General features: G+C 60.5%; 9 protein-coding genes across 9 annotated transcripts; 4 read left to right on the forward strand and 5 right to left on the reverse strand.

Annotated features, from left to right (window-relative positions):
* Nucleotides 1-83: 83 nt before the first annotated feature.
* THITE_2124424 (uncharacterized protein) lies at nucleotides 84-1,612 on the forward strand. Its single transcript, XM_003657980.1, has 2 exons — nucleotides 84-641; nucleotides 716-1,612. The coding sequence occupies exons 1-2, from the start codon at nucleotides 426-428 to the stop codon at nucleotides 1,463-1,465; spliced, it is 966 nt and encodes a 321-aa protein (XP_003658028.1). The 5' UTR covers nucleotides 84-425; the 3' UTR covers nucleotides 1,466-1,612.
* A 120-nt stretch (nucleotides 1,613-1,732) lies between these two features.
* Nucleotides 1,733-2,488, reverse strand: THITE_2171686 (uncharacterized protein). The gene is made up of 2 exons (XM_003657981.1): nucleotides 2,217-2,488; nucleotides 1,733-2,080 (listed from the first exon to the last, which is right to left on the reverse strand). The coding sequence occupies exons 1-2, from the start codon at nucleotides 2,406-2,408 to the stop codon at nucleotides 2,036-2,038; spliced, it is 237 nt and encodes a 78-aa protein (XP_003658029.1). The 5' UTR covers nucleotides 2,409-2,488; the 3' UTR covers nucleotides 1,733-2,035.
* A 291-nt stretch (nucleotides 2,489-2,779) lies between these two features.
* On the reverse strand, nucleotides 2,780-5,050 carry THITE_2124427 (uncharacterized protein). The gene is made up of 4 exons (XM_003657982.1): nucleotides 4,659-5,050; nucleotides 4,080-4,553; nucleotides 3,109-4,022; nucleotides 2,780-3,024 (listed from the first exon to the last, which is right to left on the reverse strand). The coding sequence occupies exons 1-4, from the start codon at nucleotides 4,818-4,820 to the stop codon at nucleotides 2,784-2,786; spliced, it is 1,791 nt and encodes a 596-aa protein (XP_003658030.1). The 5' UTR covers nucleotides 4,821-5,050; the 3' UTR covers nucleotides 2,780-2,783.
* Nucleotides 5,051-6,263: 1,213 nt separating this feature from the next.
* Nucleotides 6,264-7,913, reverse strand: THITE_2124430 (uncharacterized protein). Its single transcript, XM_003657983.1, has 2 exons — nucleotides 7,641-7,913; nucleotides 6,264-7,195 (listed from the first exon to the last, which is right to left on the reverse strand). The coding sequence occupies exon 2, from the start codon at nucleotides 7,176-7,178 to the stop codon at nucleotides 6,300-6,302; it is 879 nt and encodes a 292-aa protein (XP_003658031.1). The 5' UTR covers nucleotides 7,179-7,195; nucleotides 7,641-7,913; the 3' UTR covers nucleotides 6,264-6,299.
* Nucleotides 7,914-9,424: 1,511 nt separating this feature from the next.
* THITE_2059093 (uncharacterized protein) lies at nucleotides 9,425-9,697 on the forward strand (the record flags this gene model as incomplete). Its single annotated transcript, XM_003657984.1, has 2 exons — nucleotides 9,425-9,487; nucleotides 9,566-9,697. The coding sequence occupies 2 exons, from the start codon at nucleotides 9,425-9,427 to the stop codon at nucleotides 9,695-9,697; spliced, it is 195 nt and encodes a 64-aa protein (XP_003658032.1).
* A 710-nt stretch (nucleotides 9,698-10,407) lies between these two features.
* THITE_2124432 (uncharacterized protein) lies at nucleotides 10,408-12,219 on the reverse strand. Its single transcript, XM_003657985.1, has 3 exons — nucleotides 11,438-12,219; nucleotides 10,930-11,340; nucleotides 10,408-10,805 (listed from the first exon to the last, which is right to left on the reverse strand). The coding sequence occupies exons 1-3, from the start codon at nucleotides 12,075-12,077 to the stop codon at nucleotides 10,762-10,764; spliced, it is 1,095 nt and encodes a 364-aa protein (XP_003658033.1). The 5' UTR covers nucleotides 12,078-12,219; the 3' UTR covers nucleotides 10,408-10,761.
* A 2,326-nt stretch (nucleotides 12,220-14,545) lies between these two features.
* On the reverse strand, nucleotides 14,546-15,707 carry THITE_2124434 (uncharacterized protein). The gene is made up of 6 exons (XM_003657986.1): nucleotides 15,506-15,707; nucleotides 15,367-15,431; nucleotides 15,075-15,255; nucleotides 14,869-14,929; nucleotides 14,749-14,796; nucleotides 14,546-14,693 (listed from the first exon to the last, which is right to left on the reverse strand). Exons 1-6 carry the CDS (start codon nucleotides 15,599-15,601, stop codon nucleotides 14,620-14,622), a joined length of 525 nt encoding a protein of 174 aa, XP_003658034.1. The 5' UTR covers nucleotides 15,602-15,707; the 3' UTR covers nucleotides 14,546-14,619.
* A 952-nt stretch (nucleotides 15,708-16,659) lies between these two features.
* On the forward strand, nucleotides 16,660-19,024 carry THITE_2093193 (uncharacterized protein; the record flags this gene model as incomplete). The annotated part of the gene is made up of 5 exons (XM_003657987.1): nucleotides 16,660-16,694; nucleotides 16,993-17,002; nucleotides 17,077-17,214; nucleotides 17,296-17,877; nucleotides 17,948-19,024. 5 exons carry the CDS (start codon nucleotides 16,660-16,662, stop codon nucleotides 19,022-19,024), a joined length of 1,842 nt encoding a protein of 613 aa, XP_003658035.1.
* Nucleotides 19,025-19,353: 329 nt separating this feature from the next.
* Nucleotides 19,354-23,515, forward strand: THITE_2124437 (uncharacterized protein). Its single transcript, XM_003657988.1, has 2 exons — nucleotides 19,354-22,664; nucleotides 22,815-23,515. The coding sequence occupies exons 1-2, from the start codon at nucleotides 19,518-19,520 to the stop codon at nucleotides 23,133-23,135; spliced, it is 3,468 nt and encodes a 1,155-aa protein (XP_003658036.1). The 5' UTR covers nucleotides 19,354-19,517; the 3' UTR covers nucleotides 23,136-23,515.
* Nucleotides 23,516-23,560: the final 45 nt, after the last annotated feature.

Here is a 23,560-nt window from a genome sequence, read left to right on the forward strand (position 1 = left end):
GAGGAGCTGCCCCGGCGGCCGATCGGCGGGCCGCTCGTGCCGGGTTGCCACTACGTCATCCACTCACCGTCCTACAGTGCTTTTACTGTCCCACAGGAGCTCCAGCTGTTTGAAGTCATGCTGTTCGTTTCTTTACTAGAAGCTACAATGGCTTCCAGGTTTGTAATTGTTTTACAGGGATAGAAGAAGCAGCCAATGCTGATACAGATGGCGCTCTTGTCTGAGGAAAGAAGGATGTAACAGAACGAAGCAAGCAGCGCAGCTTCCCCTCATCTCCTCCGTTCCAGCCAACCCAATCCATGGATTGCGTGCTCTTCAAGGCACGACCTTTTTGGGCCGCAGTAAACCGGCCGAGCTTCACCGTGTACGCAACTCTGCAGCGCTCGTATAGTCCAATCCACTGTATCCTCCGACGCTTCGCCAACATGTCCGCCCCTGAGTCGACCGCGGCCATGCCGTCCATGATGTACGGGACCGCCTGGAAGAAGGACCGTACGGCCGACCTCGTCTACGAGGCCATCAAGGCTGGCTTTCGCGGCATCGACACGGCCGCCATGAAGAAGCATTACGACGAGGCGCTCACGGGCGAGGGTATCCGTCGCGCCATCCGCGAGGGCATTGTCTCGCGCAGGGAACTATTCGTACGCCTGAACGCCCCGCAAGTCCCGTCTTACCGAGATCAACCCAAGACTAACCTCGGATGCCATCAAACCAGATCCAAACCAAATTCACCCCCCTAGACTCTTCCTCCCCCTACTCCCAGACCGACCCGATCCCCGCCCAAATCCACGCCTCCGTGACCTCCTCCCTCACCAACCTCGCCACGCCCGACCACCCGCAGCCCTACCTCGACGCGCTGATCCTGCACTCCCCCTTCCCCACCGCCGCCGAGACCCTCGAAGCCTTCCACGCCCTCCAGTCCTACCTGCCCAACTCCCCGGACCCTTCCCGCGCGGGCAAGATCCTCCGCCTGGGCATCTCCAACATCACCCCAGCCCAGCTACACGCCCTGACCTCCACCTCCACCACCCCATCCCCATCCTCACCAGCGCCACCACCCATCACCATCATCCAGAACCGCCTCCGCGCCGCCGAGCACGCCTGGGACCGCAGCACGCGTGCCTGGTGCGCCGCCCGCGGCGCGGCCTACCAGGGCTTCTGGACGCTGACGGGCAACGCGGGCGTGTGGCAGCAGCGGGGAGGGGGCGCGGCGGCGTGCGTCGGGGTCGGGGCGGTGGCGGACGGCGCGGGCGTGTCGCGCGCCGCCGCGTGGTACGTGCTGCTGATGGAGGCCGGGGTGGTGGTGCTCAACGGGACGTGCGACGCGGCGCACATGCGGGAGGATCTGGATGCGCGGGGGAGGGTGGAGCGGTGGAGGAGGGGTGGGGAGGAAGGGGCGAGGGTTTGGGAGGAGGCGTGGAGGGAGTTTGAGGCGCTGGTTGGGGGGGTTGCGAAGCAGGGTTGAGTTTGCTTGGAGAGGGGAGAGTAGGGAGGATGGAGGGGGAGCTGTGAAGGGAGAGGATAGTGGTAATTGTATGTTTGGTAGCCTGGTCTGTGGACGGGGAGGGAGGTAGTTGTTTGTTGCTTTACGTAGACGGTCGACCGAGGAACGAACAGCTGATGATGAATCATAATAGCAAAGCGAGATGTAAAACGGACCCCTTTGCCCCTTTATTCACAGCAGTAACCTCTCCATTCACCGTCTTCACACAAACAGAGCAGCAAGCAGCGTCAAGGCAAGATATGTATTACGATCTCCATGGCCAAGGGACGTTTCACCGCCCAGCACAGTTCCTGGTCCAAGCAACTCTCGAGCAATGTTCCACCAAACGCGCAGGTCCCGATCGTCGTCGGGGAGACAGACCCAGAGGCAGGCCAGACTAGTCTTCCAGTGATAGCCCCCCATCAGCGTCCAAGACTGCCAATGCCAAAGTATCAGAGCCCGCTCCATGCGCCACGAGAGAGCTCCGTCAAAACCACTTCGAATCTCTTCTCACACCCCTCGTCGCGTCAAACCCTCCTCGTCGTCAGTTGCCTACCCCTCCAACTTTACCCGGCCTCTAACTCCACCGGCCTCATCCTATATCCAGTGTTAGCACACCGTACCCATTAGTTACCCTCATGCCACTCGCTCCCCAGTAACACCCCCGAGACAAAGGCTTTTTTTTTGAAAGAAAAAAAAATTAACATCAAGGGAAAAGAAACAAAGGACATACCTCAGCCTTCCTCTTCCCCAACACCGGCCCCGATCCCAGCCCCGACCCCGACCCCGACCCGGCCCCGGCCCCGGCCCCAATCCCGGCCCCGACCCCCGCGGCCTCGCGGTGGCAGCTGGCGTGGAAGACCCTGCCACCGACGCGCACCGCGTCCGTCCACACCCACTCCTGCGCCTCGTCCAGCCACTTCATCTCGAACCGCTCGAGGCAGATCGGGCAGGCGCCGCCCCCGGCCGCGCCGGCCGCGTCCTCCGGCACGGGCAGGTACGGCGCCGCCGCCCCCGCCGCCCTGGTCGCCGAGGCGCCGTCGCCGCTGCCGCTGCTGCCGGCTGTGTAGTGCGGGGCGCCGCCTGGGGCTGTGGTGCCGCTGCTGCTGCCGCCGCTGCCGGCGGGGGCGGCGGTGGTGGTGGACCCGGTGAGGTGGAGGTTGGATAGGAGGGCGGTGGTGGAAGGGTTGATGCTGTTGTTGTTGTTGGAGAGGGAAGCGGAGTCGTTAGGTGGGGAGAGATAATCCGTGTCGATGGCTTCGCGGGAGCGGATCCAGTCCTTTTTCACGGGCGGTTAGTTTCAGCGATAAAGGGGGGGAAGGGTTGGGCTCGGGCCAGGACTTACCAACTCGTCGACATACCAGCTGCGGTGCTGGCCGCGCTTCTCGGCCTCGGCGGTCCGCTGGTGGACGCGGAAGTGCCAGTCCATGTGCGCCGTCTTCTTGCGGCGGCCCTCGTCGTCCGTCCGGAAGCGCCTGCCGCAATGCGTGCACGGCGGGCCGAGCTCTTCGTGGAGCTGGGCGATCAATTCGGGTCGGAAGCTGCTCGGTTGTCAGCTCAGTGTTTGCTCGTTCATCAGGGACAGTATCCTGGTAAGGTTGATAGGTGTGTGCCTCTAAACTCACATTTTCAGGGAAGCAGCCTTCAGCTCGATCCCCCCTTCCGCAACCACGCCCGCAAGCGACTGGAATCGGCCGGGCGGAGGCGGAGTGGGTGTTGCGTCGGACTTGATCAGGCCCGATTGCCTCAGCATGGCCAGCAGCGCGGAAGGATCAGACGGGGGAGGGGGAGGAGCAGCCGCTGCGACGGGCCTCGCCGGTTGGGCAGATGTCTGCGGAGGCGGTGACCGCAAAGCAGCGGCGATTGCTGCGGCCGCCGCCGGTCCAAGTGCCGGAAGCGCCGGAGGAGGCGGAGGAGGCGGAGGATGTTGTGGTGTGGGAGTCCGCTGCTGCGGCGTGGCAGACTTGCGAGCGGCCACCGAGAGCAACGTCGCCAGAGCCCCCTGTCCGAAGATCGAGTCGATCGACACGCCGCCCTTGCCTGCTGCAGTCGGAGGAGGTGCCGCCGCAGCAGGGGGCACAGGTGCCGGCTGTTGAGACACAACCGGCGGTGTTGGAGTGACGGTGTAGGGGACACCGGGGTAAGCGGTGCTAGGCGCCGTGAGCGCGGCAGGGCCGGCAGCGGCAGCAGTGACCGCCGCCGGCGGCTGCGGGCGGATGTTTACGGCAAGTTCAGCAACTCGATCTCTTATGATCATCAACTGATCCTGAGGCATGTCTTGGCTCTGGATTATGGTTTGCAAGTCCAGCAATGCCTTCAGTCTGGTTTGTTTACTAGTATCAAGGGGATCTTTTGCAAATTCCGCCTTCTCCACAATGATCAGTTGCTGGATATCATCCTTCAACTTGTCTATGCTTATTCCTGGCTGGGGAGCGGCGCCATAGACTGGCCCCGAGGCCGGCTGTGGATACGGCGGATACGGCCCAGCGGATGGAGCAGGCTGTGGTGTCGCACGGTGTGGGATTGCATGTGGTGGCCCCTGGAAGAGATTGTCAGCACACCGAATCACGCATGCTTAGGCCATGGCTGTACTTACGCTGACCGGGTGTGCCGGATACGGCTGCGGAGTCGGCGCCGCATCCGGCTGGTGTCCGTTGGGTCCAGGATAGAGCGGCTGCTGCGGAGGAGGCTGGTACGGCCTTCCGGTGGGCGGAGTGGGTGTGTCTCGACTGGGAACGGGCTGCCGGCCGCGCATGAGCTGCTGCTGTCCCTGGTAGCTGCTCTGGTGGGCAGCGAAAGCTGCATTTCGCGCAGCCATCAGGGCGTTCTCGATCGGCCGAACTTGCTCTATGGGGAACACAGGCTTCGTCGAAATAGAACCCGGCACCGGTTCTTTCCACGTCTTGAGCATCTCCTCCATCTTTCGCCGTGTCGCATTATCGACCTTGGTGTACGCGCCCATGAAGATCGAGTAGAGCTTCGGGCCGAAGTACAGCGCATAGGGTGTCGGGACATTTTTGACGATGGAGTCCAGGACGTAGAGCGCTGGTAATGTCCTGGTGGGCGGTGCCTAGCCAGCGGTCAGCTCGTGAATGCCTCGGTGAGGTGATAGCTGTCACGCGGGTCGAGTCGTCCACACCATGGGACGCCATGGGTCACCGCCGCGGAAACATACCTTTTTGATGTGGTTCTGCAGCACTTCCGCGATCGCGAAACCGTGGTTGGCGTTTTCTCGCGCGATGTTAGTGAGCGTGGCGATCTCAATCCGCGAGTTGACTGTGAGGTCCTCCAGGGCCTGCCGGTAGTCCTCGGCCACGTCGGCCGCGTTGTCTGCCATGGTCAAGTCGAGTGATGGGCTGCAACGGCGAGTCGATGAATCAATCAACGTGGCAGGCGGGCTCAATTGCGAGATGGTCAGGAACCGTTCGTTGTCTGTGGGAACAGGCCGCTGAAAGAACCCCTTCTTCCGAGCGCGATTCCAGTCACAGGTGAAATATCAGAGGTGGGCCCCTATTCAGAAGACGAGAACAATAGGCAGAAAAAAATTCAGCTATTATTCCTCTCCGAGAAGAAGGCCAGCCCAGCGACCCCAAGACGGCGTGCTCTGCAGAGCGCAATCCTCCACTGGCCACCTTCCCGCTTGGCCTTTTTGGACACGGCGCCCAAATCACAATGCGCACACACCATCCACGATCGTATTCCTCTACAGATGATGGATAGGCGGGGAAAGAAGAGAAGGCGAGAGCTCGCAAGGGGTCGAGAGGCGTTGAGTGGTTTCCCGCACCGCAGGGAATGTGCTCATAGGAATGGACGCGCACTTTCAATTAGGGAGGCTGGCTGCTGAACCCAGCACAGGATCAAAAAAAGAAAATGTTGTGAATGCTGCAGGTCTCTATGCTGAAACAAAGTCGACTTGTTTTGTGGTTTTGTGGCAGCTGTCAGGCGCGACGGAGTGGTTTGGAGTTGGATCGGGTCTGCGGCTGCACGGAAACTGCGAACACAAAGGCAGCCGCTTACTTAAGCCGGTTGCATGCACAGACCACCGGGCTTACGAGAGCAGACCGGAAGACGGGAAATAGCCGTTAACAGTTAACAGCTCCAGTGCACACATAAAGCTGTTAGGACACTTCAGTGATTTGATTGGCTTCAAATCAGCAACCTTTCCCCTGAACTTCGTTAACCACTGTTCTAAATCAGGCACTGCCACCACGCAGTCACCGTGGGTGTCATTCAGTCATTGAAGGGGGCTGCTGACGCCCGAGTTTGAATCTACTAGAATTTGGAATCTCTGTGTTGCTCCCAGCTCTTCGGCGCTAAACAACAGAGAACTGAAGTTATTTTACTACCACGGGGTGTCAACGAAACCAGCAGAAGAAGCCTCTAAGTAGTGTCATAACTGTTTGCTTCGGTGTCTTCTTTACCTGGCCCGAGAGCATTCGTGAGCCTAGCTCGAAGCTGCAAGGCATCTCTCTCTGCATGTGCAGCCTTAGTGCAGTTAGATCCGGTATATTACCTGGTAGTTCCTATTGCCAGAACCGCTAAAGACAACCCAAACCCCGTCCATGCCCAGCCAGATGCATGCACAAAAAGAAGTAGCGGGTATACATTGTAAAGCAAGCCAACGGTCACGCCGTGAACCCCGAGAACGCCCATCCCCATTCGCCTTCACTGTCCCATTTGCCATACCAGCCAGCGCACTGACGCGGTCCTGGTGTGAGGAAGCAATGGCGGTAGCGGTGTATTGATTTTGCCAGTCTATCGAAAGGAAATGCAAGAAAAAAGGAGCGTGTGTGTTCGTTGCTGTCTCTGACAACAATCAGAACGGGTCCATGTGGGCTGCGCTGTAGTGGCTGCTCCCAGTAAGCGCGGGGTGCATCGCGGTGGGCGGCCGTTGGACGGTCGGGAGGATTGGGCTGGCCCGGTCTTCGTGACCTTGCTCGACATCCAAGTTATCCAGGTTCTGCGGGAACGGCTTGCTGATGTACGGGCGCGACTTGCGGAAGTTCTTGGGGTTCAGGACCCTCGTAAGACGCTTCACCGCCGACGAGGGCTCGACCTCGGCCTCCTTGGACCAGCTCTGCGCCGACCAGTTGTCACGGTGTGGGGGCGAGTATGGCTCGCTGAAGCTGTGACTGGCGTTGAAGGCGTTGTCGCTGGCTTGCTGCAGTGCCAGCTTGCCGTGGGTCCGGATCATGCGAGAGGTGGCCTTGATGCGCACTCCTTTTTCGATTACAGACGCACGGAACACCATGGCGCCGAAGATGTTGAAGAAGCCGAACGTAATGGCAAGAATGCCCGAGGCGAGAAAAGCTCGCCACCACGCCCACCCGATCGAGTCGGTGGTGTACGCTGGCTTGATCAAGTCTCCCAGGACTTGGAAGCCGATGAATATCATGCCGAAGCCAAGCCAGGCGAGCGAATGGTCGGGCCCCAGCACCGGCCAGGTCCTTCGGAACGCCGCCTTAAACCACGGGATCGGCAACTCTGAATAGAAAAGCACGGCCGAGATGAGGAAAACGAACACGTGGGTGAGAGTATCGAAAAAGAAGAAGTTGCCTGTGAAGCCCGAGAGGACTGGCATGGCCATGCTGGCCAGCATCACGGCAGCCAGGCCGATCAGGTTGAGAGCGCGGAGAACGTTGAGGACCACATGGCCAATGCCCAGGAGCTTCGAGTCCTGCCCAAGACTGAACATTTCGGGTTGATGTCGGTCTGGTCTCGTGTTAGTCCCTGTTCGTTTGCTGTCTGCCGCTCTGCCTGTGAATTCTGCGCGTTCCCGGGGAAGGGGTGCTGCTTGACCCGCAGAGGGGCCGGCCTCAGAGCGCATGGGCTTCGTCTGTGGCACATGGTTTCGTGAACGAGCCCTCGCAGGATGACTTGATCTCTCGGGCAAGACATCCTCCTCGGGTGCGTCCGGCGCTTCGTCAGCGGCCGACAGCATCGAGGCACGTCCCGCGCGGGGGGCAGAACCATCAGATAGCGCCGAGACTTCAGAACGCGCTCTCGAGGGGTTTCGAGCCAGCTCTATAGGAGGAGATGCCATATTGGGAGTCCGTCTCCGCGTTGCTCGCTCGCTTGCTTGTGTTCTTTGGGTGGATCGGGGGCTGGGGCTCGGGCTTGAAAGCAGATAGGCTGGTGCCGGTGTATAAATACTTACAGAAAGAGCGTGTGGTCCGAAGAGTGAAACTGCCTGCAGTTCTTGAGTGCTGGAAATGCCAATGTGACGCTCTGCTGGCGAACACGTAACAGGTTGGTGACAAGGAGTTTGTTGGCAAGAAGAAATGACCGGGAAAGAGTTGGGTCCGATAGGATGAGGAGTGACGAACAGGCCGTGCTAGGTAAGAAATGGACGAAGGAAAAGAGAGCAAACAATAACTAGATCAATAGGAAAATACTCTCATTGTGAGAGGCGCGACAATGGCGACCCGACAAAGGCGATGAGGAGACAAGCCCGTGCGTAAGGGGTGGTGACGGGCGGCCTTATAACAAACAATGGGAACAGCTGCGTGTGTCACGGCAATTGACTATGAACAAAGCGAAAAAGAATGAAAGGAGGAACAGGGGGTGAGCAGGCAAAGAAGTGGTCCGCGGCTCTCGTGAGCGTTTCGCATCAAGCAGCGCTGTTTCCTTTGCTTCTGGCCAATGAAGCCGTAGGCGCGGGGACGGCCGCAGGGCAGACAGCACCTGGAATTGCCTGCAGGACGGGAACCCGGCCGTTTCATGAGACGGATGGCGAGCAGCGGATCGCGCGGGTACCTGAGCAAGAGCCGAGCTACACAAATTAACTTTAACTGCCACACACAGCAGCTTCCACGCCAGGCTTGTCGCCTCGGCCCAGGTTCTCTCCTCCATGCAGGAGGAAGGCAGGCGGATGGTCCAGGTTGTCACAGCGGCCCCGCGATCCCACGCGGAGCCGGTGGATGCCAGCGCATAAACGCGTCCCGTAAATCACTGTCATCCAATGATTCGGCAAAGCCCCTCCGTAGCGAGAACGCCGTCCGTCTGGAGATGATCGAGAGATCACGACGCAGGAGCCGGGGCCGAGATGCATGGAGCGAGCCACCTTCAAACCCGGGCCAGTTGCACACATCGATTGGCTGGGAGTGAACCAAGCCCGTTTCAGGCAGTTTTAGCCTTGGGCATCACCGATTTGATATCCGGTCTCTCGGCCTGCGCTCTCTCCATGGATTGAGAACGGGGAGTGAGGGAAAAGATCCGAGCGCATTTAGCACCAGCACTGTCGTGCAGTGTGTAATGGAATGAAGAGGATCGGTGTTCCCAGATGGTGGTGTGCAAGTCGAAAGTGTCCATTGGAAGCAAATCAAACCAAGTTCGATTTGCAGGGTTAGGGTCGGTTTCCACCGCCGATGACTAAGGTACCTGATGTACTGTAGTTACTGTGGAAGTCGGCTCGTGGCTCTCGACATAACAAGGGCTGCAGCTCGGAGCCCGCGGCCAGTAGAAGTTTCTCACTTGGACCTTGCAACTATTTTCAGACCAGTCCTTCTCCAGGAGCCAGCTTGACGCCGACCCGGTGTAGCACCGGCGTTCCGCGCGTCTACTGTGGAGGGTGAAGGCCGGAAGGAGAAGGAAAGTCGAGGACATGATTGGTCAGAGGGAGAATGTCCTGTGCACTCAGGATCAGAGGTTCAGCGTCCTTAGGGACCCACCGGCAGAAGCGCCCAGAACCCCTGAAGCTGTGGCCACCTGCTCAGCCTCGTTGGGCCGGTGCCGACTGGCAACAAGTGGCCCTGATCAGGCAGCCCGCTAACGTTAAGTGCTTGTTGCTGCTGACCCTCTAAATCCGATTCACGATCCATCATCCGCTCTCGCGGTGAACGGAACGACGCATCGCACCGCACCGCACGCGATCGCCAAGCGCGAATCAGCCTACACCGTACTGCATCGCTCGCTCGATAGAGCCCCCCGCCTGTCGAAGAAATGTCTCGCGGAAACCAGCGCGAGAAGGCCCGCGAGGCCACTCAGAAGAAGCTGGCTGCCCAGGTACGCCTTTCGTTGCTCTGCTCCTCGAGCTCTGGCGGCGCCAGAACCTGCTTCTGACGGGAATCAACCAACCTACAGAAAAAGGCCCACGGCATGAGCGGCAGCGAGCTGGCCAAGGCGAAGGAGATTGCCGCGCAGAAGATGCGCGAGAAGCAGGCAGCCGGTATGCGCCAACCCGTCTTTCCGACCGATGCGCACTGCAACCCTTGATTCCCAGCCCGCAATCCTCTGTGTAGTTGTTGCTGGCAGCCGCACATACTAACACCGTTCTCGCTCAGCCGACGCGAGGAAGGCTGCTGAGGCTGCCGCTGCCAAAGCCAAGAAATGAAATCCCCTGTCGCTGCCGACCAGCGTGATCGGAACGATAGCACACAGCGAAACGACCGAAACGACTTTTCTTTTTTACATACGACATTGCGGAAGGCGTCTTGTTTACGGCGAACCAACGGGGTTCTGGCCCGGCGTCACAGTCAACAACGGGACATTCCTATCAAGGCCGTTGGGGGCGGGACCAGACACGAAGAAACGGGGCGTTCTTGCTGGCTTATTACTGGCGTAGATGAAGGCGCGTTGTATGGCAAGTTGATTCATCTCCTCCTTCCTTTTGTCAATAGGCGTGATCTGGGCAGGGGGCAACTTGCGTTTCTCTGCCGTTTTGCATAACAATCTATCAACTACTTCCCGCTTCTCTCTGAGAGCAATCACTGTGGTCAGTGCTGATTGTTGCTACGTCTCCTGTATACAACCTCTGCTCGTTTCTGGACACATAGTCCTTTCCTTGTATGCCCATGCTGAAGCGGCGAGGGTCGACATCTACACAAGGGCACTGGACATGCGCCTAACGCCCTGGAAACCAACCGGGCAGCATGGTTCACCGTGAGGAAACCGAAACCGGCGTTTCGGTACGCAAAACATCCCCAATTTATCACCAACAGCTCACGTACAGGCCAGAAGCAACAGGGTCGTCATATTCCACCGTGAGATATATATATTAAGAGTTGTGCATCCAGAAACTACGAACCAGTCATATGCCTCGCTGCTCCAACACCCAGGCCGGGCAGCAGCGGGGAAACAGAACAAGGGACATCAGGAGAGGAAAGGAAAAAAGTGAACAGAAGATCTACAGGCAAATGGTATTTCCGCCTCCCGCCGTCCGCCTTAGCAGCCCAGCCACAACCTCCGCATTCCAGAAACGAACACCAGGTCAAGGTATCCATGACCCACCCAGCTTTTGAAGACAAATGAATGCCTCCCTTTGCTTCAAAACAGCGCTCTTACGCCCTGAACCGAGCAGGGACCATAGCCATGGGGACGCCGCCTAAGCGATCAAAAAACACCCGTTAGCTCATCAGACCAACCTCACTAGCCATCGCCATCGACCCATCGGGGGTGGCGAAGAGAGAGAAGGATAAGGTCAAAGAAAAGGGGGAAAAAAAACTCACCGCCGAACCCGCCAAAGCTATCCCTCCCCTGCACCTGCGCGTTCGGGAAGCCGGGGAAGCTGCACTGGACGGCGCACACGCACGACCCGTCGGCCGCGACCTGGCCGGAGCCGGTGACGACGCCGGTGCTGGCGGCGCCGGCGGCGCTGCCGGCCGAGGTGGTCGCGCCCGGCAGCTGCGCCAGCGTCGCCGAGGTGGAGGCGGCCGCGCCGGCGTTGGAGCTGGAGCCGGCGCCGGAGCCGGAGCTGCTGGAGCTGTTGGAGCTGCTGCCGCCCGTGATGGCCGAGCCCGCGCCCTGGCCGTTCTGCTGGATCGCCATCGACTGGAAGGCCGCCTGCGTCTTGTTGGCCGTCGGGTTGATGCTGAAGACCATGCCCTTGCCGCAGTGGCCCTTTTGGCGGCAGTAGAACCCTTTTTACGAGGGAAAGGGTTAGTTTCGGGAGGGGGGAAGGATATTTGCGCGGAAGCCAGGGGGGAGAGGGAAAGGGAGGATGGGGATTTGGCTTACAGAGCGGTGTGCTAACCATGACTTGCATGGCGACCTGCGGCGGCGGGTTGACCGTGTTGTTGGGGTTGGGCTGGAAGCCCGAGTCCATGCCGCCGGCGAGCGGCTGGCAGGGGGTGTCGAAGGAAGACTGCGTGGCCGTGTGGTTCTGGCTGAGGAAGGTGAAGATGACGGTGTCGCCGGGCGTGGCGGAGATCTGCGCGGGGGTGAAGGCCAGACCGCCGGGTCCGCCGACCGTGACGCTGTGGGTGGCGCCGCTGGAGACGACGGTCGTTCCACTTGGGGGGGAGGTGATGGTCGCCGAGGCGGCCCCGCTCGTGATGGCGGCTGGGGGAGCGGTGGCAGCACCGCCGACGACGGTCTGCGTGACGGTGACGGTCTTGGCGGCGCCGAGGACGGTGGTTGCCGCGCCGCCGCCGAGGTTGACCCAGAGGAAGTTGATCTCGACGCCGCTGCCCCGGTTCAGACCGATCAGCTGCTCGAGCTTGGCGATTTCAGCCTCGGTCGCCGCGACCTGGTTGGCGCTGAGTTGGATGGCGGCGCCCCCTTGGTGTCCGTTCCGCCGGACGGGGTAGACGTCATGGACGGCCTTTCCCAGCGCCAGGGGCGCCATGCCCAATGTCATTGCTGATGAGAACTTCATGTTGCCTCCTTTTTAAACGACTGCTTCGTCCTCTCGTCGGGCGTCGTTCAAGATCCTCCACTGGAGAGAGATAAATGACTGGTTATCGGATAGAGTAGTCTGGATGCCAAAGCGAGTCCCTGCTCGTATCGTCGAAGCGAAAGAAGGCGACGAGGAAAAAGAATGGATCAACCAAATGAATGAATTACGCACACACAGAAGGCAACGGTGGAGGAAGAAGGAGATGGGGAAGAAGGAAAGCAGAAACAAGACTTCTTGAGAGGAGAAGGCGGCCAGTGGAGGGGGGCCGGGCTGGGCTTAAATCAGAGCATGATGATCTTCGAACACAGCATCCCAGGCTGCGAATTCGACGAAGATCCCGGCCGGCCATGGGCAGTGGGGACGGGGTAAGGGTGACAGGAACGGGAGACAGGGAGGGCAGAGTCCTGAGCGGGCTCGAAACAGCCCGAGAGGCATCACCATGGTAGCAGAGTCCGTGGAGAGAAACGCTGTCGAGTCACGGCGACCCTGCCCAGCGCTGCCCGTCCCCTGCCCTTCCCCTGCCCGTCCCCTGCCCGCAGTTTGGGGCGCTGCTTGCGGAGGTTGCAGAGTTGCAGAGGTGCAGTCAGGGTCGCCCTGCGCGGCGACGCAGCCCTTGCGCATCAGGCCCCTTCGGTAAGCTTGGGTTCGGACTTTGGAGGGCCATGTCTGGCCCAGACCAGGGGGGTTGGAGCAAGGAGGTCGGCTGAGACAACGCCGTCTCAGATTAGCGTTTGGCATTTCGGCCAAGCCGCAGGTGCACGGACGGCAGAAGATGGGACGACGGCAACCAGACAGGGGTATGCCTCCGGACCGAGACTCAAGATCTGGGTCTCGTGTGTCTCTTGTGTTAAGAGTCTCGCGGAGAGTTTTGAGTAATTGAGTAATAAAAGACAGAGTCACAAGTTTTTGTGCTGGAAACAAAGTTATATGCCTAGAGGCTTTGCTATTTTCTGCGCACGGGTATAGCCGCGCAGCTGTGATTTTCCCAACTCAAGAAACATAAGGCCGACCCTTCGGGCCAGGCCAGCAGTATTACGCAGTAGTGAGTTACGGCAACCGCCCGGCCCGTGGAATGCCTTACACATTCCGAGAGACCTAGCGGCCGCGGTTCGCTAAAATGTTTCGGGGCCGCCATCTTTGGCCTAGTCATGATGCTCCAGCTTTGCAAGATGGGAATGGCCCCTTGTTTCTTTCTGCCTTTGAAGTGGGCCAGTCTGTAGTTTGTTGAAGCGAAGCTTCAAGACGAGACCTTGCGCTGGGTACTGTGTACACAGTGTAAGCGAAGTCGGAGGCTTTGCTTCATTTACCAGGCTAATCCTCCAGAGTTTCTCGTGCGTGGATTGGATGCCACACCAAGCCTTACCGTATTAGGCCGAAGCTTTCCCCTTTTAAGACATCTCTACCACAGTGTCAATTCTATACCTCTATAGAGCGGTAATAACTGGGCTCTAACTTCGTTGTTAGCTTATAGAAGATATAGGAGCATTAACGGCTACTTGACATAGTTCGAAAATGTAGTGTTGTGGGCGCTATTGAGAATGTTGGCGACGTCGTGGTGGTGTGGCGTTGTGGCTGAACTGCGGCCTTGCCTACCTAACTGCGCCCTTGCCTAGGTAGGCAAGGCGAGCTATCGCTTCGGCCAGCTTCGCTTCACCACTTGCTGGGGCGTGGCACAGCCAAGGTCTCGTAATCTCTGGTTTGTGGCTGCCGCCGGCGAACCCCCGTTCTACAATACGCCGGCCAGGGATTCCCATCTCAGTGTCAACGGCCCGACGATGGATGCCCATCGTCAAACATGGTCAAACACGCTCGCAAGCCTATCTTCTCTAGTGCAAATTAGCTAGGCGGCTGGGAGGCAGCCAACGGATCGGATCTTGCGCATGAAACAAAGCAACCACTGAGGTGGGAACTGCTAAGGGTGAGAACGGAGCTGGGTGGTGTCTCTGTGATATGGCTCTTGCACGTGGGGTGCCGGCGGCGCATTCTGCGGAGCCGCGGGCATGCAGCTCATCCGAGAGATCCTGCCTGCTGGGCGGCGGAGGGAAGCGGAATCTGCTTTCTGTGGCGGCCAAACTCTTCGCCTTGCTGTCATGCCGGACAGCGCGAAATGAAGGCGCAGAGTCTGCACGGATTGATACATGCCACGGCGGTTCTCAAACGTGGAACTGGACGGAGCCGTGCTGAAAGCGAGGGTTCTGCTACGCGAGCCGTCGCAGGTGGCCGCTTTTGACGGCGATCAGGGCCCTGGCAAAGCCGGAGTTCACCAGGGTCTCCGTGCCAGCGCGCCAAGACCGGGATGTTTAACTCTAAACCCCAGTTTTTCAGCCTCGCGCTTTTAGGGTGTGGCTCCTGTGATAGTCTACTCCTGCAATGACTTGCCATATTCCGGACTCTTGCAACTCACTGTGCAAGGCGAACCTTTCCCTCACGAATGCAAATGTAGACGCCACGCCGCCTTGGTTTTTATCGCGAGTACTCCGTAAACAAATTGGATAAAAAATACAGGTGATTTTCAGAGCCGTCAGCGACCTCGCCGAGCTTCTTCTGCCTGTTGCAATCCTTGCTGCTTGCCCTCGAACAATCCCGTGTAGTACCCTGACACAATCCATCATCAGCACGAGCAGAAAAGCCAGAACGGAAACAGTCCTACCTGCGTAGTACCACGACATCAGAAGCTTCTTGAGATCTTCGTCTTGGACTAGCCGTGAAGGTCAGCTTCGAGGTCCAACAAAAAATGGCCAGGGGCGGGATGCGCAGTGTCCCAGCTTACCGGTCCCCAGGACCATCTGTGGCCCCAAAGCAGGTGCTCCACCGCCCTGCATGCCATCGACCTGCTGGGAGAGGATGCGTCAAACGCGTCAGCCACGAGGAACCCAAAATCGAGGTGGCACTAAGATCCGGGAAGTGTTTCACGCCAAGCTCTGGCGATCTTCCCAATTCTAGGCCCTGCAGGGTGGCCGTCTGATCCTCCCTCACCTTCATCGCGGGCACGGAGGTCTGGGCATCCGAGATTGTCGGGTGCGGTGTTTCGTCGCTCTCACCCGCTGGTTCCGTCTCATCTACCTCGCCTTCCTCCTCGCCGGCGCCGCTCTCGAGGCCCTGCTGTGCGATAGGTTGGCCAGGTCTGTGTGTTTCAGGCTTGGCATTTGACCGAGTCCTACCCTGCCCATTAGCCGCGACACAAGACGGAGGGAGGGAAAGGACCGCGACGCCAGCGGGCGCCCTGTCGCGCATCCATGCTTCCAGACTCTAGGGTTGCGGGTCTTACATATCGCCGGCGCCATTAGGGATATCGTCGACGGTGCCGCCTTTGGCGTGAATGCTGTGGTACTTCTGCACCTGCGGGTCAGAGGCGGGCCATTGAATGACGCGCAGTCGCCGCGGTTTCCATCCTCCCAGCCACTGACCTTGTACTCATCCAGGGCCTGGTTCCAGGATTCGATCAGCGCCGAATCGTCCCAGATCTCCTCGTGGGTTGCTGCGGTCTCGGACTCCATTTGCATTGCGGTTGGTGGGTTGAGAGGCGAGCAGTCTTTTGCCAAGCTGGGAATTTTCGAAGTCGCTTTCAGTTCGCTCGAATGTCTTTCGCACCCAGACTCGTTTCACCTCTGTGGCTTCGTCTCTGTCTCTGCAGCCCAAGTTCTGCGTTTCATTATTCCCACTAGATTGATCCAGTCGCCAAATAGCTGATATCTTGAACTTCAACTGCCTATTCTATGGGCGCTCAGTTTACAGTAGCTGATTCACGCCGCTCAACTTATCAGCGGCCCCGGCAACACACAGATCAGGTCCCCATTCGCCGAAGAACATCTCCACTAGGGTACCTGTTAGAGGCAAAGGGCCACTGGATATCACTTCGCCTCAACAAACATAGGTCGTTCTACAACACTGAACAAATCCGAATTGCAGAGTCGGCCCATAGGTATCTCCTTTGGTGTCGCCTGAAAAATACGGAGTTCACACTCTTCCGGCTACCTACCTAACATCACACGACGGTGTTGTCTCCGAGCCAGACGGTCCCGGATCCCGGATCGGCGCCACACAAACAGCAGCAGCCCCGCACCCCGCCGTTCCCGGCGACCCCGCTGACCCCGCCCGCACATCCGCCAGCACCCATCCCGTCTACTAAACAGACCGGCGCGCCGATCCAGACGCTGTGGGAGCTGTTCTAGCCCGTTCCGAGCAGCTTCTGCCGGTCACGCGGCAGCAGCTCCTCTGCCGCAGCCCCGCAAGGAGCTGCGAGGTCGCTGGCCTCTCAACCTGCTCCCATCTTCAAGGCCCAGAACTCGTTTCCAGTTTCAGAAGCTACGGCGGCCTGCAAATCATCGCAGGTCTCTTTGCTGCCTTCTGTTTCTCATGACCCGCGAAGTTTTTCTTCCCTCCACCTCCTCGGACTCACTGGGAAGTGCTGAGCTGGGGACCAGAGAGTCCCACGGGGCCTCGACCATTGGCATGCACCAGGATCTGCTTACTAGCAGTAGTTCGGGAAGGCACCGAGAGCTCCATCGGCAGCAGCCCAAGTCTGGAGAATACGGGGTTCCATGTGCGAGGTGGGACCATAATGTACCCATTCCTGCCCCTCATCCAGCGCCCAATGTCAGTCATCTCGGTCGACGCTCTAGACTGCTCGTCCTAGAAAAAGGGGGCGCCCAACCTGCAAGATAGTTGAGAACTGAGCTCATTTCATTTTGATTTTTCTGCGTGAGAACCAGGTGGTCAGGCATTCCAATTCTTCTGTCAGTTGCTTCTGCGACACAGAACCAAGCTTTATTACCAAGCTTCCTTTCACACTAACTCCTGCCCAACGAGGTAGGTTTTTGAAAGAGGAAGGGGAAATGCAAGTTAACCCACGACTTGATCAACGCCTTCATCGCTAACACCATCTCCGCTTTAGGGCTTCCCAAGTGAGTGGAACACATTGAATGGCTCAAGCAGTTGTGCCGGACTGCAGGGTACTTACCGTTCCACCTCGCCCCAGGACCACTACATCGGCATCGACGTCGGGACGGGCTCGGCGCGAGCCTGCATCATCGACTCAACCGGCGAGATCAAGGCGCTCGCAAGCGAGAACATCAAGTTGTGGCAGCCCGCCCAGGGCTACGGTGGCTCACACTATGTACGACTCCCTCCCTCCCCGCAGCCTCCCTCACCGTATCCTTCCCGACAACTAACCTCGGCATTTTTTTCCCTTTTTCAGGAACAATCCACCACAGACATCTGGCGCGCCATCGCGCAGTGCGTGCGCGAGGTGGTCGCCACCTCGGGCGTCGCGCCCACCTCCATCAAGGGCATCGGCTTCGACGCGACCTGCTCGCTGGCCGTGTTCACGCACGACACGGACGAGCCGGTGACCGTGACCTACCCGGACTTCCGCCACAACCCCTCCTCCGCCGACCCGGTGCGCAACGTGATCCTGTGGCTGGACCACCGGGCGCTGGCCGAGACGGCACACATCAACGCGACCGGCCACGGGCTGCTGCGGTACCTCGGCGGCAAGATGAACGTGGAGATGGAGATGCCGAAAGTGCTCTGGCTCAAGCGGCACATGCCGGCGGACCTGTTCGCGCGCTGCAAGTTCTACGACCTGGCCGACGCGCTGACCCACCTGGCCACGGGCACGGAGAAGCGCAGCTTCTGCAGCGCCGTCTGCAAGCAGGGCTACGTGCCCGTCGGCGTGGACGGGAGCGTGAAGGGCTGGCAGGAGGACTTCTACCGGGCCATCGGGCTCGAGGAGCTGGTCGAGGACGGGTTCAAGAGGGTCGGCGGCGTGAACGGGGTGGTGAGCCCTTTTCCTTATCTCTTCTCGGCTACTTCGCGGTGGCTTGGCTGACTGAGAGGTCGTGCCGCAGAATGGCGAGTTCCTCAGCGCGGGCGAGCTTGTTGGGGGTTTGTGCGAGAAGGCGGCTAAGGACTTTGGCCTGCCGCCGGGCATCGCAGTCGGGAGCGGCGTCATCGACGCGTACGCGGGGTGGATCGGCACGGTTGGAGCGAAGGTCAACCTGGACCCGGATCGGCTCGACGAATCGGTCGCGAAGAACGACGTCTCGCAAGCCTTCACCCGGCTGGCCTCCGTTGCTGGGACGTCGACCTGCCACCTGGCCATGTCGCGAGAGCCCGTCTTCGTGCCGGGCGTGTGGGGCCCGTACCGGGACGTCCTGATCCCGGGTTTCTGGATGGCCGAAGGCGGGCAGTCGGCGACGGGCGAGCTCATGAAGCACATGCTCGAGACGCACCCGGCGTACGGCGAGACGCTGAAGGAGGCGCAGGCGGCGGGACAGAACATCTACGACTTCCTCAACGACCACCTCCGGCGGCTCGCCGAGACGACCAAGGCGCCGTCCATCTCGTACCTGGTGCGGCACTTCTTCTTCTACGGCGACCTCTGGGGCAACCGGTCGCCGGTGGCGGACCCCAACATGCGCGGGGCGGTCATCGGGCTGAGCAGCGACAAGAGCAAGGACGGCATGGCGCTGCTGTACTACTCGACCATGGAGTTCATCGCGCTGCAGACGCGGCAGATCGTCGAGACCATGAACGCGTCCGGGCACGGCATCCGCAGCATCTTCATGTCGGGCAGCCAGTGCCAGAACGAGATCCTCATGGACCTGATCGCCACCGCGTGCGGCATGCCCGTGCTGATCCCGCGCTACGTCAACGCGGCGGTGGTGCACGGCGCGGCCATGCTGGGCGCCAAGGCGGCGAGCGCGGACGGGCACGGCGCGACGGAGCCGCTGTGGGACATCATGGACCGCATGAGCAAGCCCGGCAAGGTGGTCTGGGCACGGGGCGACCCGGCCGAGAAGAAGCTGCTGGATGCCAAGTATGAGGTGTTCCTGGACCAGTGCCGGACGCAGCAGGAGTACAGGAGGAAAATTGACGAGGCGCTCAAGGGGTCGTCGCTGGATGCCGGCGAATCAGCACAGTGAGGGATGCCATGGTGAGATAGATGTGTGGTTGTTCTTCCAGGTTAGTTAGATTAGATAATGTTTCCTTGGGCAGAAAGAGAAGAAAAACCGTGAATAGTCAAGGTTGTGCCCGTGACATGCGTTTGATGGTATTGCGGGCTGAGTGGTTGAGGTTTGGTTGATGGGAAGCCCATTCATTGGCCGGGAAACCATTGTCGGTTTGCACCGACCATTGTTCAGGTCCCATTGTTGGTATTCATGGCACGTGGCCCAAGCTCCCAGCCCGTTAGGGAGTTAACGTTCTCTCTGGAAACCTTGTTGGCCGCCCCACATCACTTTTTGCAGGCGCGTCTGAAGACCTTTTTGAGCAATCGGCAAACAACAAAATCAAGCTGCGTTCTACGTCCAGCGAAGACCAACAGCCGGGGCTGGCAATCGCGTCGCCTTGCCACCCATTGCACCTCACCTACCGAGCCAACAGTTCCAGGGACTGACAGCATAGCCAACAGCGACCATGTCGCTCTTCATGGGCCGGGGGACGCCCGCGACGGCAGCGTCCACAGGAAGCTTGGGCGGGACGACGCTGGGCGGGCAGTCCACGACAACTGGAGCAGGCTCCGGCAACAGCATCTTTGGCTCGACAACAACCGGGAGCTCTCTGTTTGGCAACAAGCCGACAACGACCGGGAGCTCTCTGTTTGGAAACACGACGACAACGACAGGGAGCTCTCTGTTTGGCAACACGACGACAACGCCCACCACGACCCAGCCTTCAACAGGTCTCGGCACCTCGCTCTTCGGCACATCGACGACCACCCCGAAAACGTCCCTTTTTGGGGGCAATACGGCAACAACAGCAACGAGCCAGCAGCCGACCGGCAACAGCATCTTTGGCAGCACACTGGGCGGCTCCACCGCGACAACCACCCAGCCAGCCGCTGGGACGAGCCTTTTCTCTTCCACACCGCTCGGCGGCGGCGGCCTGGGTCTTGGCCTGGGCAACACCACGACGACGAACCCCGCCGCCTCGACCAACCAGCAGCAACAACAGCAGCAGCAGCAAGCACCGCCCACGGGCGCGCTCTTCGACAGCCTCCTCGCCAAGAACAAGAAACAAGCCGAGGGCGAGACGGCGCTGGGCGAGCTGCCCTCCCTGCAGCTCGGGCTGGGCGATCTGCGCCAGCGCCTCAAGAAGCTCGGCCCGTCGCAGGACCGGCCATTGGAGCACGGCAAGGCACACTACTTCCTCGCCGCGTCGGGCGTGGACCCCGGGGCGGCCGTGCGCGACCTCGGCGCCTTCGGGCTGCAGGCGCGGGAGCGCGGCGCCGGCGTGCCGGGGGCTGGATTTGGCGGCGGCGTGGGCGAGGTGGACGTGGAGACTTACCTCGCGAACCTGCAGACCAAGACCACGCTGAGCATGATCGCCGACGGGCTGGAGCGTTCGGCGCGCGACTTCGACGCGTTCCTGGAGGAGAACGTCACGATGGAGTGGGAGGCGCAGCGCAAGAGGATCTACGAGCATTTCGGCATCAAACCGCGGGAGGAAGCCGCTGGCGCGGCGGTTCCGCGCGCGTCGACGCCGTCCAAGGAGGGCCAGGGCACGTTCGGGCGGTCGAGGCGGAAGGCCAGCCAGGCTGCCAGCAGCGAGCGGCCCACGAAGCGGGCGAGCGTGCTTGGCAAGTCGGCCATGCGCTCCGTCATCGGGACGCCCAGTCGGATCGGCGCTCACGCCTCTGCGTTTACCGACGTAGAGGCTGGCAGCAGCAAGGATGCTTCTGGGTCGCTTAGCGGCGTCGTGTCGACGGACGACCGGCTGCTGCGTGAGAAGCAGGGCAAGCTGGCAGAGAAGATGCGCGAGCTCAACGACGCGCGGCAGCGAGGGCTGCCTTTCTACATCTGCCGCGACCTGGCCGACTTGGAGTCCAAGTCGGGTGACCGGCACGGACCGCATATCGTGGAGGCGTACCGGGCCATGATGGAGATTGTCGGGGAGAACCCGGACGCGGAAGAGGCGCCTCGGGAACGGCAGTTCGCCAAGCTGTATTTGGACCCGAACTCGCAGTCTCCCAACGCGATGGCGATGCGGAAGCAGATCCTGAAGGGGGCCAATGCGTTCCTGGAGAAGCAGTTCTGGAACGAGGTCAACGCGCTCATCGCCAAGTACCCGCAGGATGCAAACCTGGGCGGCCTGCCCGACGTGGTCAGCAAGGTCAAGGCGTACATCCGGCTCCGCATCGTGCGGAAGACGCTGGTGCCCGACAACGTCGACCTCCAGCAGGTGAACGGCGAGTACATCTGGGCCATCGTGTTCTACCTGCTGCGGGCGGGCTTCGTGAGCGAGGCGGCGCAGTACGTCAACAACAACCAGAACCACTTCCGGAGCATCGACCGGACCTTCTCGGGCTACATCAACAGCTACGCGTCGAGCGAGGAGAGGCGCCTGAAGCGGCAGATGCAGGACCGGTGCACGAGCGAGTACAACCAGCGGATCCGCAACGCGCCCGAGGGCTCGATCGATCCGTTCCGGATGGCGTGCTACAAGATCATCGGCCGGTGCGACCTCAGCAACCGCAGCCTGGAAGGGCTGCAGACCGACGTCAACGACTGGATCTGGCTCCAGTTCAACCTGGCGCGCGAGACGGACCGGTCGGTGGAGCTGGCGGGCGAGTCGTACGGCCTCGCTGAACTGCAGGCGAGCATCCGCGAGATCGGGCTGAAGCACTTCCCCAAGACGCCGGCCGAGGACGCTAACGGCAGCTTCGGCATGTTCTTCTACCTGCAAGTGCTATCGGGCATGTTCGAGCAGGCGATCGCGTACCTGTACCCCTTCTCGTACGTGGACGCGGTGCACTTCGCCGTGGCGCTGACCTACTACGGCCTGCTGCGGCCGGCGGACGCGCTGTCGGCGGCGGGCAACGAGCTGCTCTCGCACAACACGCGCAGCCAGCCGCAGATCAACTTTGCGCGCATGCTCGGCTACTACACGCGCGACTTCCGGGCGGCCAACGCGGCGGCGGCGGTCGACTACCTGGTGCTCATCTGCCTGAACGCGGACGAGGCGGGCGGGCGGCAGCACGCGGCGGTGTGCCACGAGGCGCTGCGCGAGCTGGTGCTCGAGTCGCGCGAGTTCAGCCGGCTCATCGGCGACATCCGGCCGGACGGGCGGCGCATCAAGGGCGTCATCGAGCAGCGCGGCCCGCTGATCGCGCTGGGGCAGGAGGACGACTTCATCCGGGCCATCACGCTGCAGGCGGCCGGCTTCGCCGACGACAACGGCCGCACGACGGACGCCGTGCTGCTGTACCACCTCGCCGAGGACTACGACACGGTGGTGTCGATCGTCAGCCGGGCGCTCAGCGAGGCGGTGTCGCTTGAAATCGGCGAGGACCCGATGCGGCTGGTGCCTGTGAAGCCGCGGGTCGAGAACGGCGGCGGCGGCGGCGGCGGCGCGGAACCCGAGGCGCAGCCCGGCAGCAGCCTGAGCCTGGCGGCTATTGACGACCCCGTGGAGCTGGCGCGCACGATGATGGCCATGTACGAGCGCGACCACATGTTCTGGCAGAAGATACGCGAGCCGAACCGGGTGGCGTGCAAGGTGCTGCTGCAGATGAGCGAGATCAAGGGGCTGGTGGAGGCGGGCAAGTGGCCGCAGTGCTTGGATGTGCGTTTTCTCCCTTTTTTTTCTTTTCTCTTTCTTTTCTTTTTACACTATTCATCCTCTATCTCGTCCCTCCTGTCCCTACGTCCCCACCCCCTACTTTTATCCATATGAATTAGTAGATTACTGACAAACAATTCTCTCAACGTGCAGAAGATCCGGGCGCTCGAGATCCTCCCGCTCACGGCGCGCGGCGACCCGGGGGTGATACGCAGCTACGCGGCGCGCTTCGCGGGGCTCGCGCAGCCGGTGGCCATCAACGTGCCGAACCTGCTGCTGTGGACGGTGGTCTGCTGCACGCGGCAGCGCGAGCGGCTCGCGGGCGGGCAGTTCAGCGGCAACGCGTCCACGGCCCGCCAGATGGCCGACGAGCTCAAGCAGATGACCGTCGACCTCACCGCCTACACCAGCCAGCTGCGCTACCGCCTGCCGCCGCACCTGCACGAGGCGCTGGCGCGGGCATCGGCCGATTGAGGGGGTGTAAAGGAACAGTTTTGGGGGAAAGGGGAGCTGTTTACCGGTGGCAACAGGGAATGGGGGGGGAAGGGGTGAGAGCGAGTATCTGGATGACGGCGCGCTGGGCGATGGATGGACCTGGAAGCAATAATACCTTTGTAGAGAAGAGTATGGACTACATCTGCCATGGCTATGACAGTGTTATCCGCAGTTGCGCCGATTGTTTCCCTTCTTCGGATAAGCTACACCAAATCCGTACCGTGGCTGAAAAAGAGCTCAATGGCGCAGTGATTGGGCCGGCCTTGCTGGAATATCTGGCCCCGGTCTGCACATGACTCGCACCTGCGCTGCGAGGTTCAAAGACCTGAGTCGCCCCGCCCACCAATCTCCGCTGCTCCGCCACCAAACCGCGCAGGATCACTACACCCGAGCCGGGGGGAGAG

This window comes from Thermothielavioides terrestris, chromosome 6 (genome assembly GCF_000226115.1).
Source record: "Thermothielavioides terrestris NRRL 8126 chromosome 6, complete sequence".
Lineage (NCBI taxonomy): Eukaryota > Fungi > Ascomycota > Sordariomycetes > Sordariales > Chaetomiaceae > Thermothielavioides > Thermothielavioides terrestris.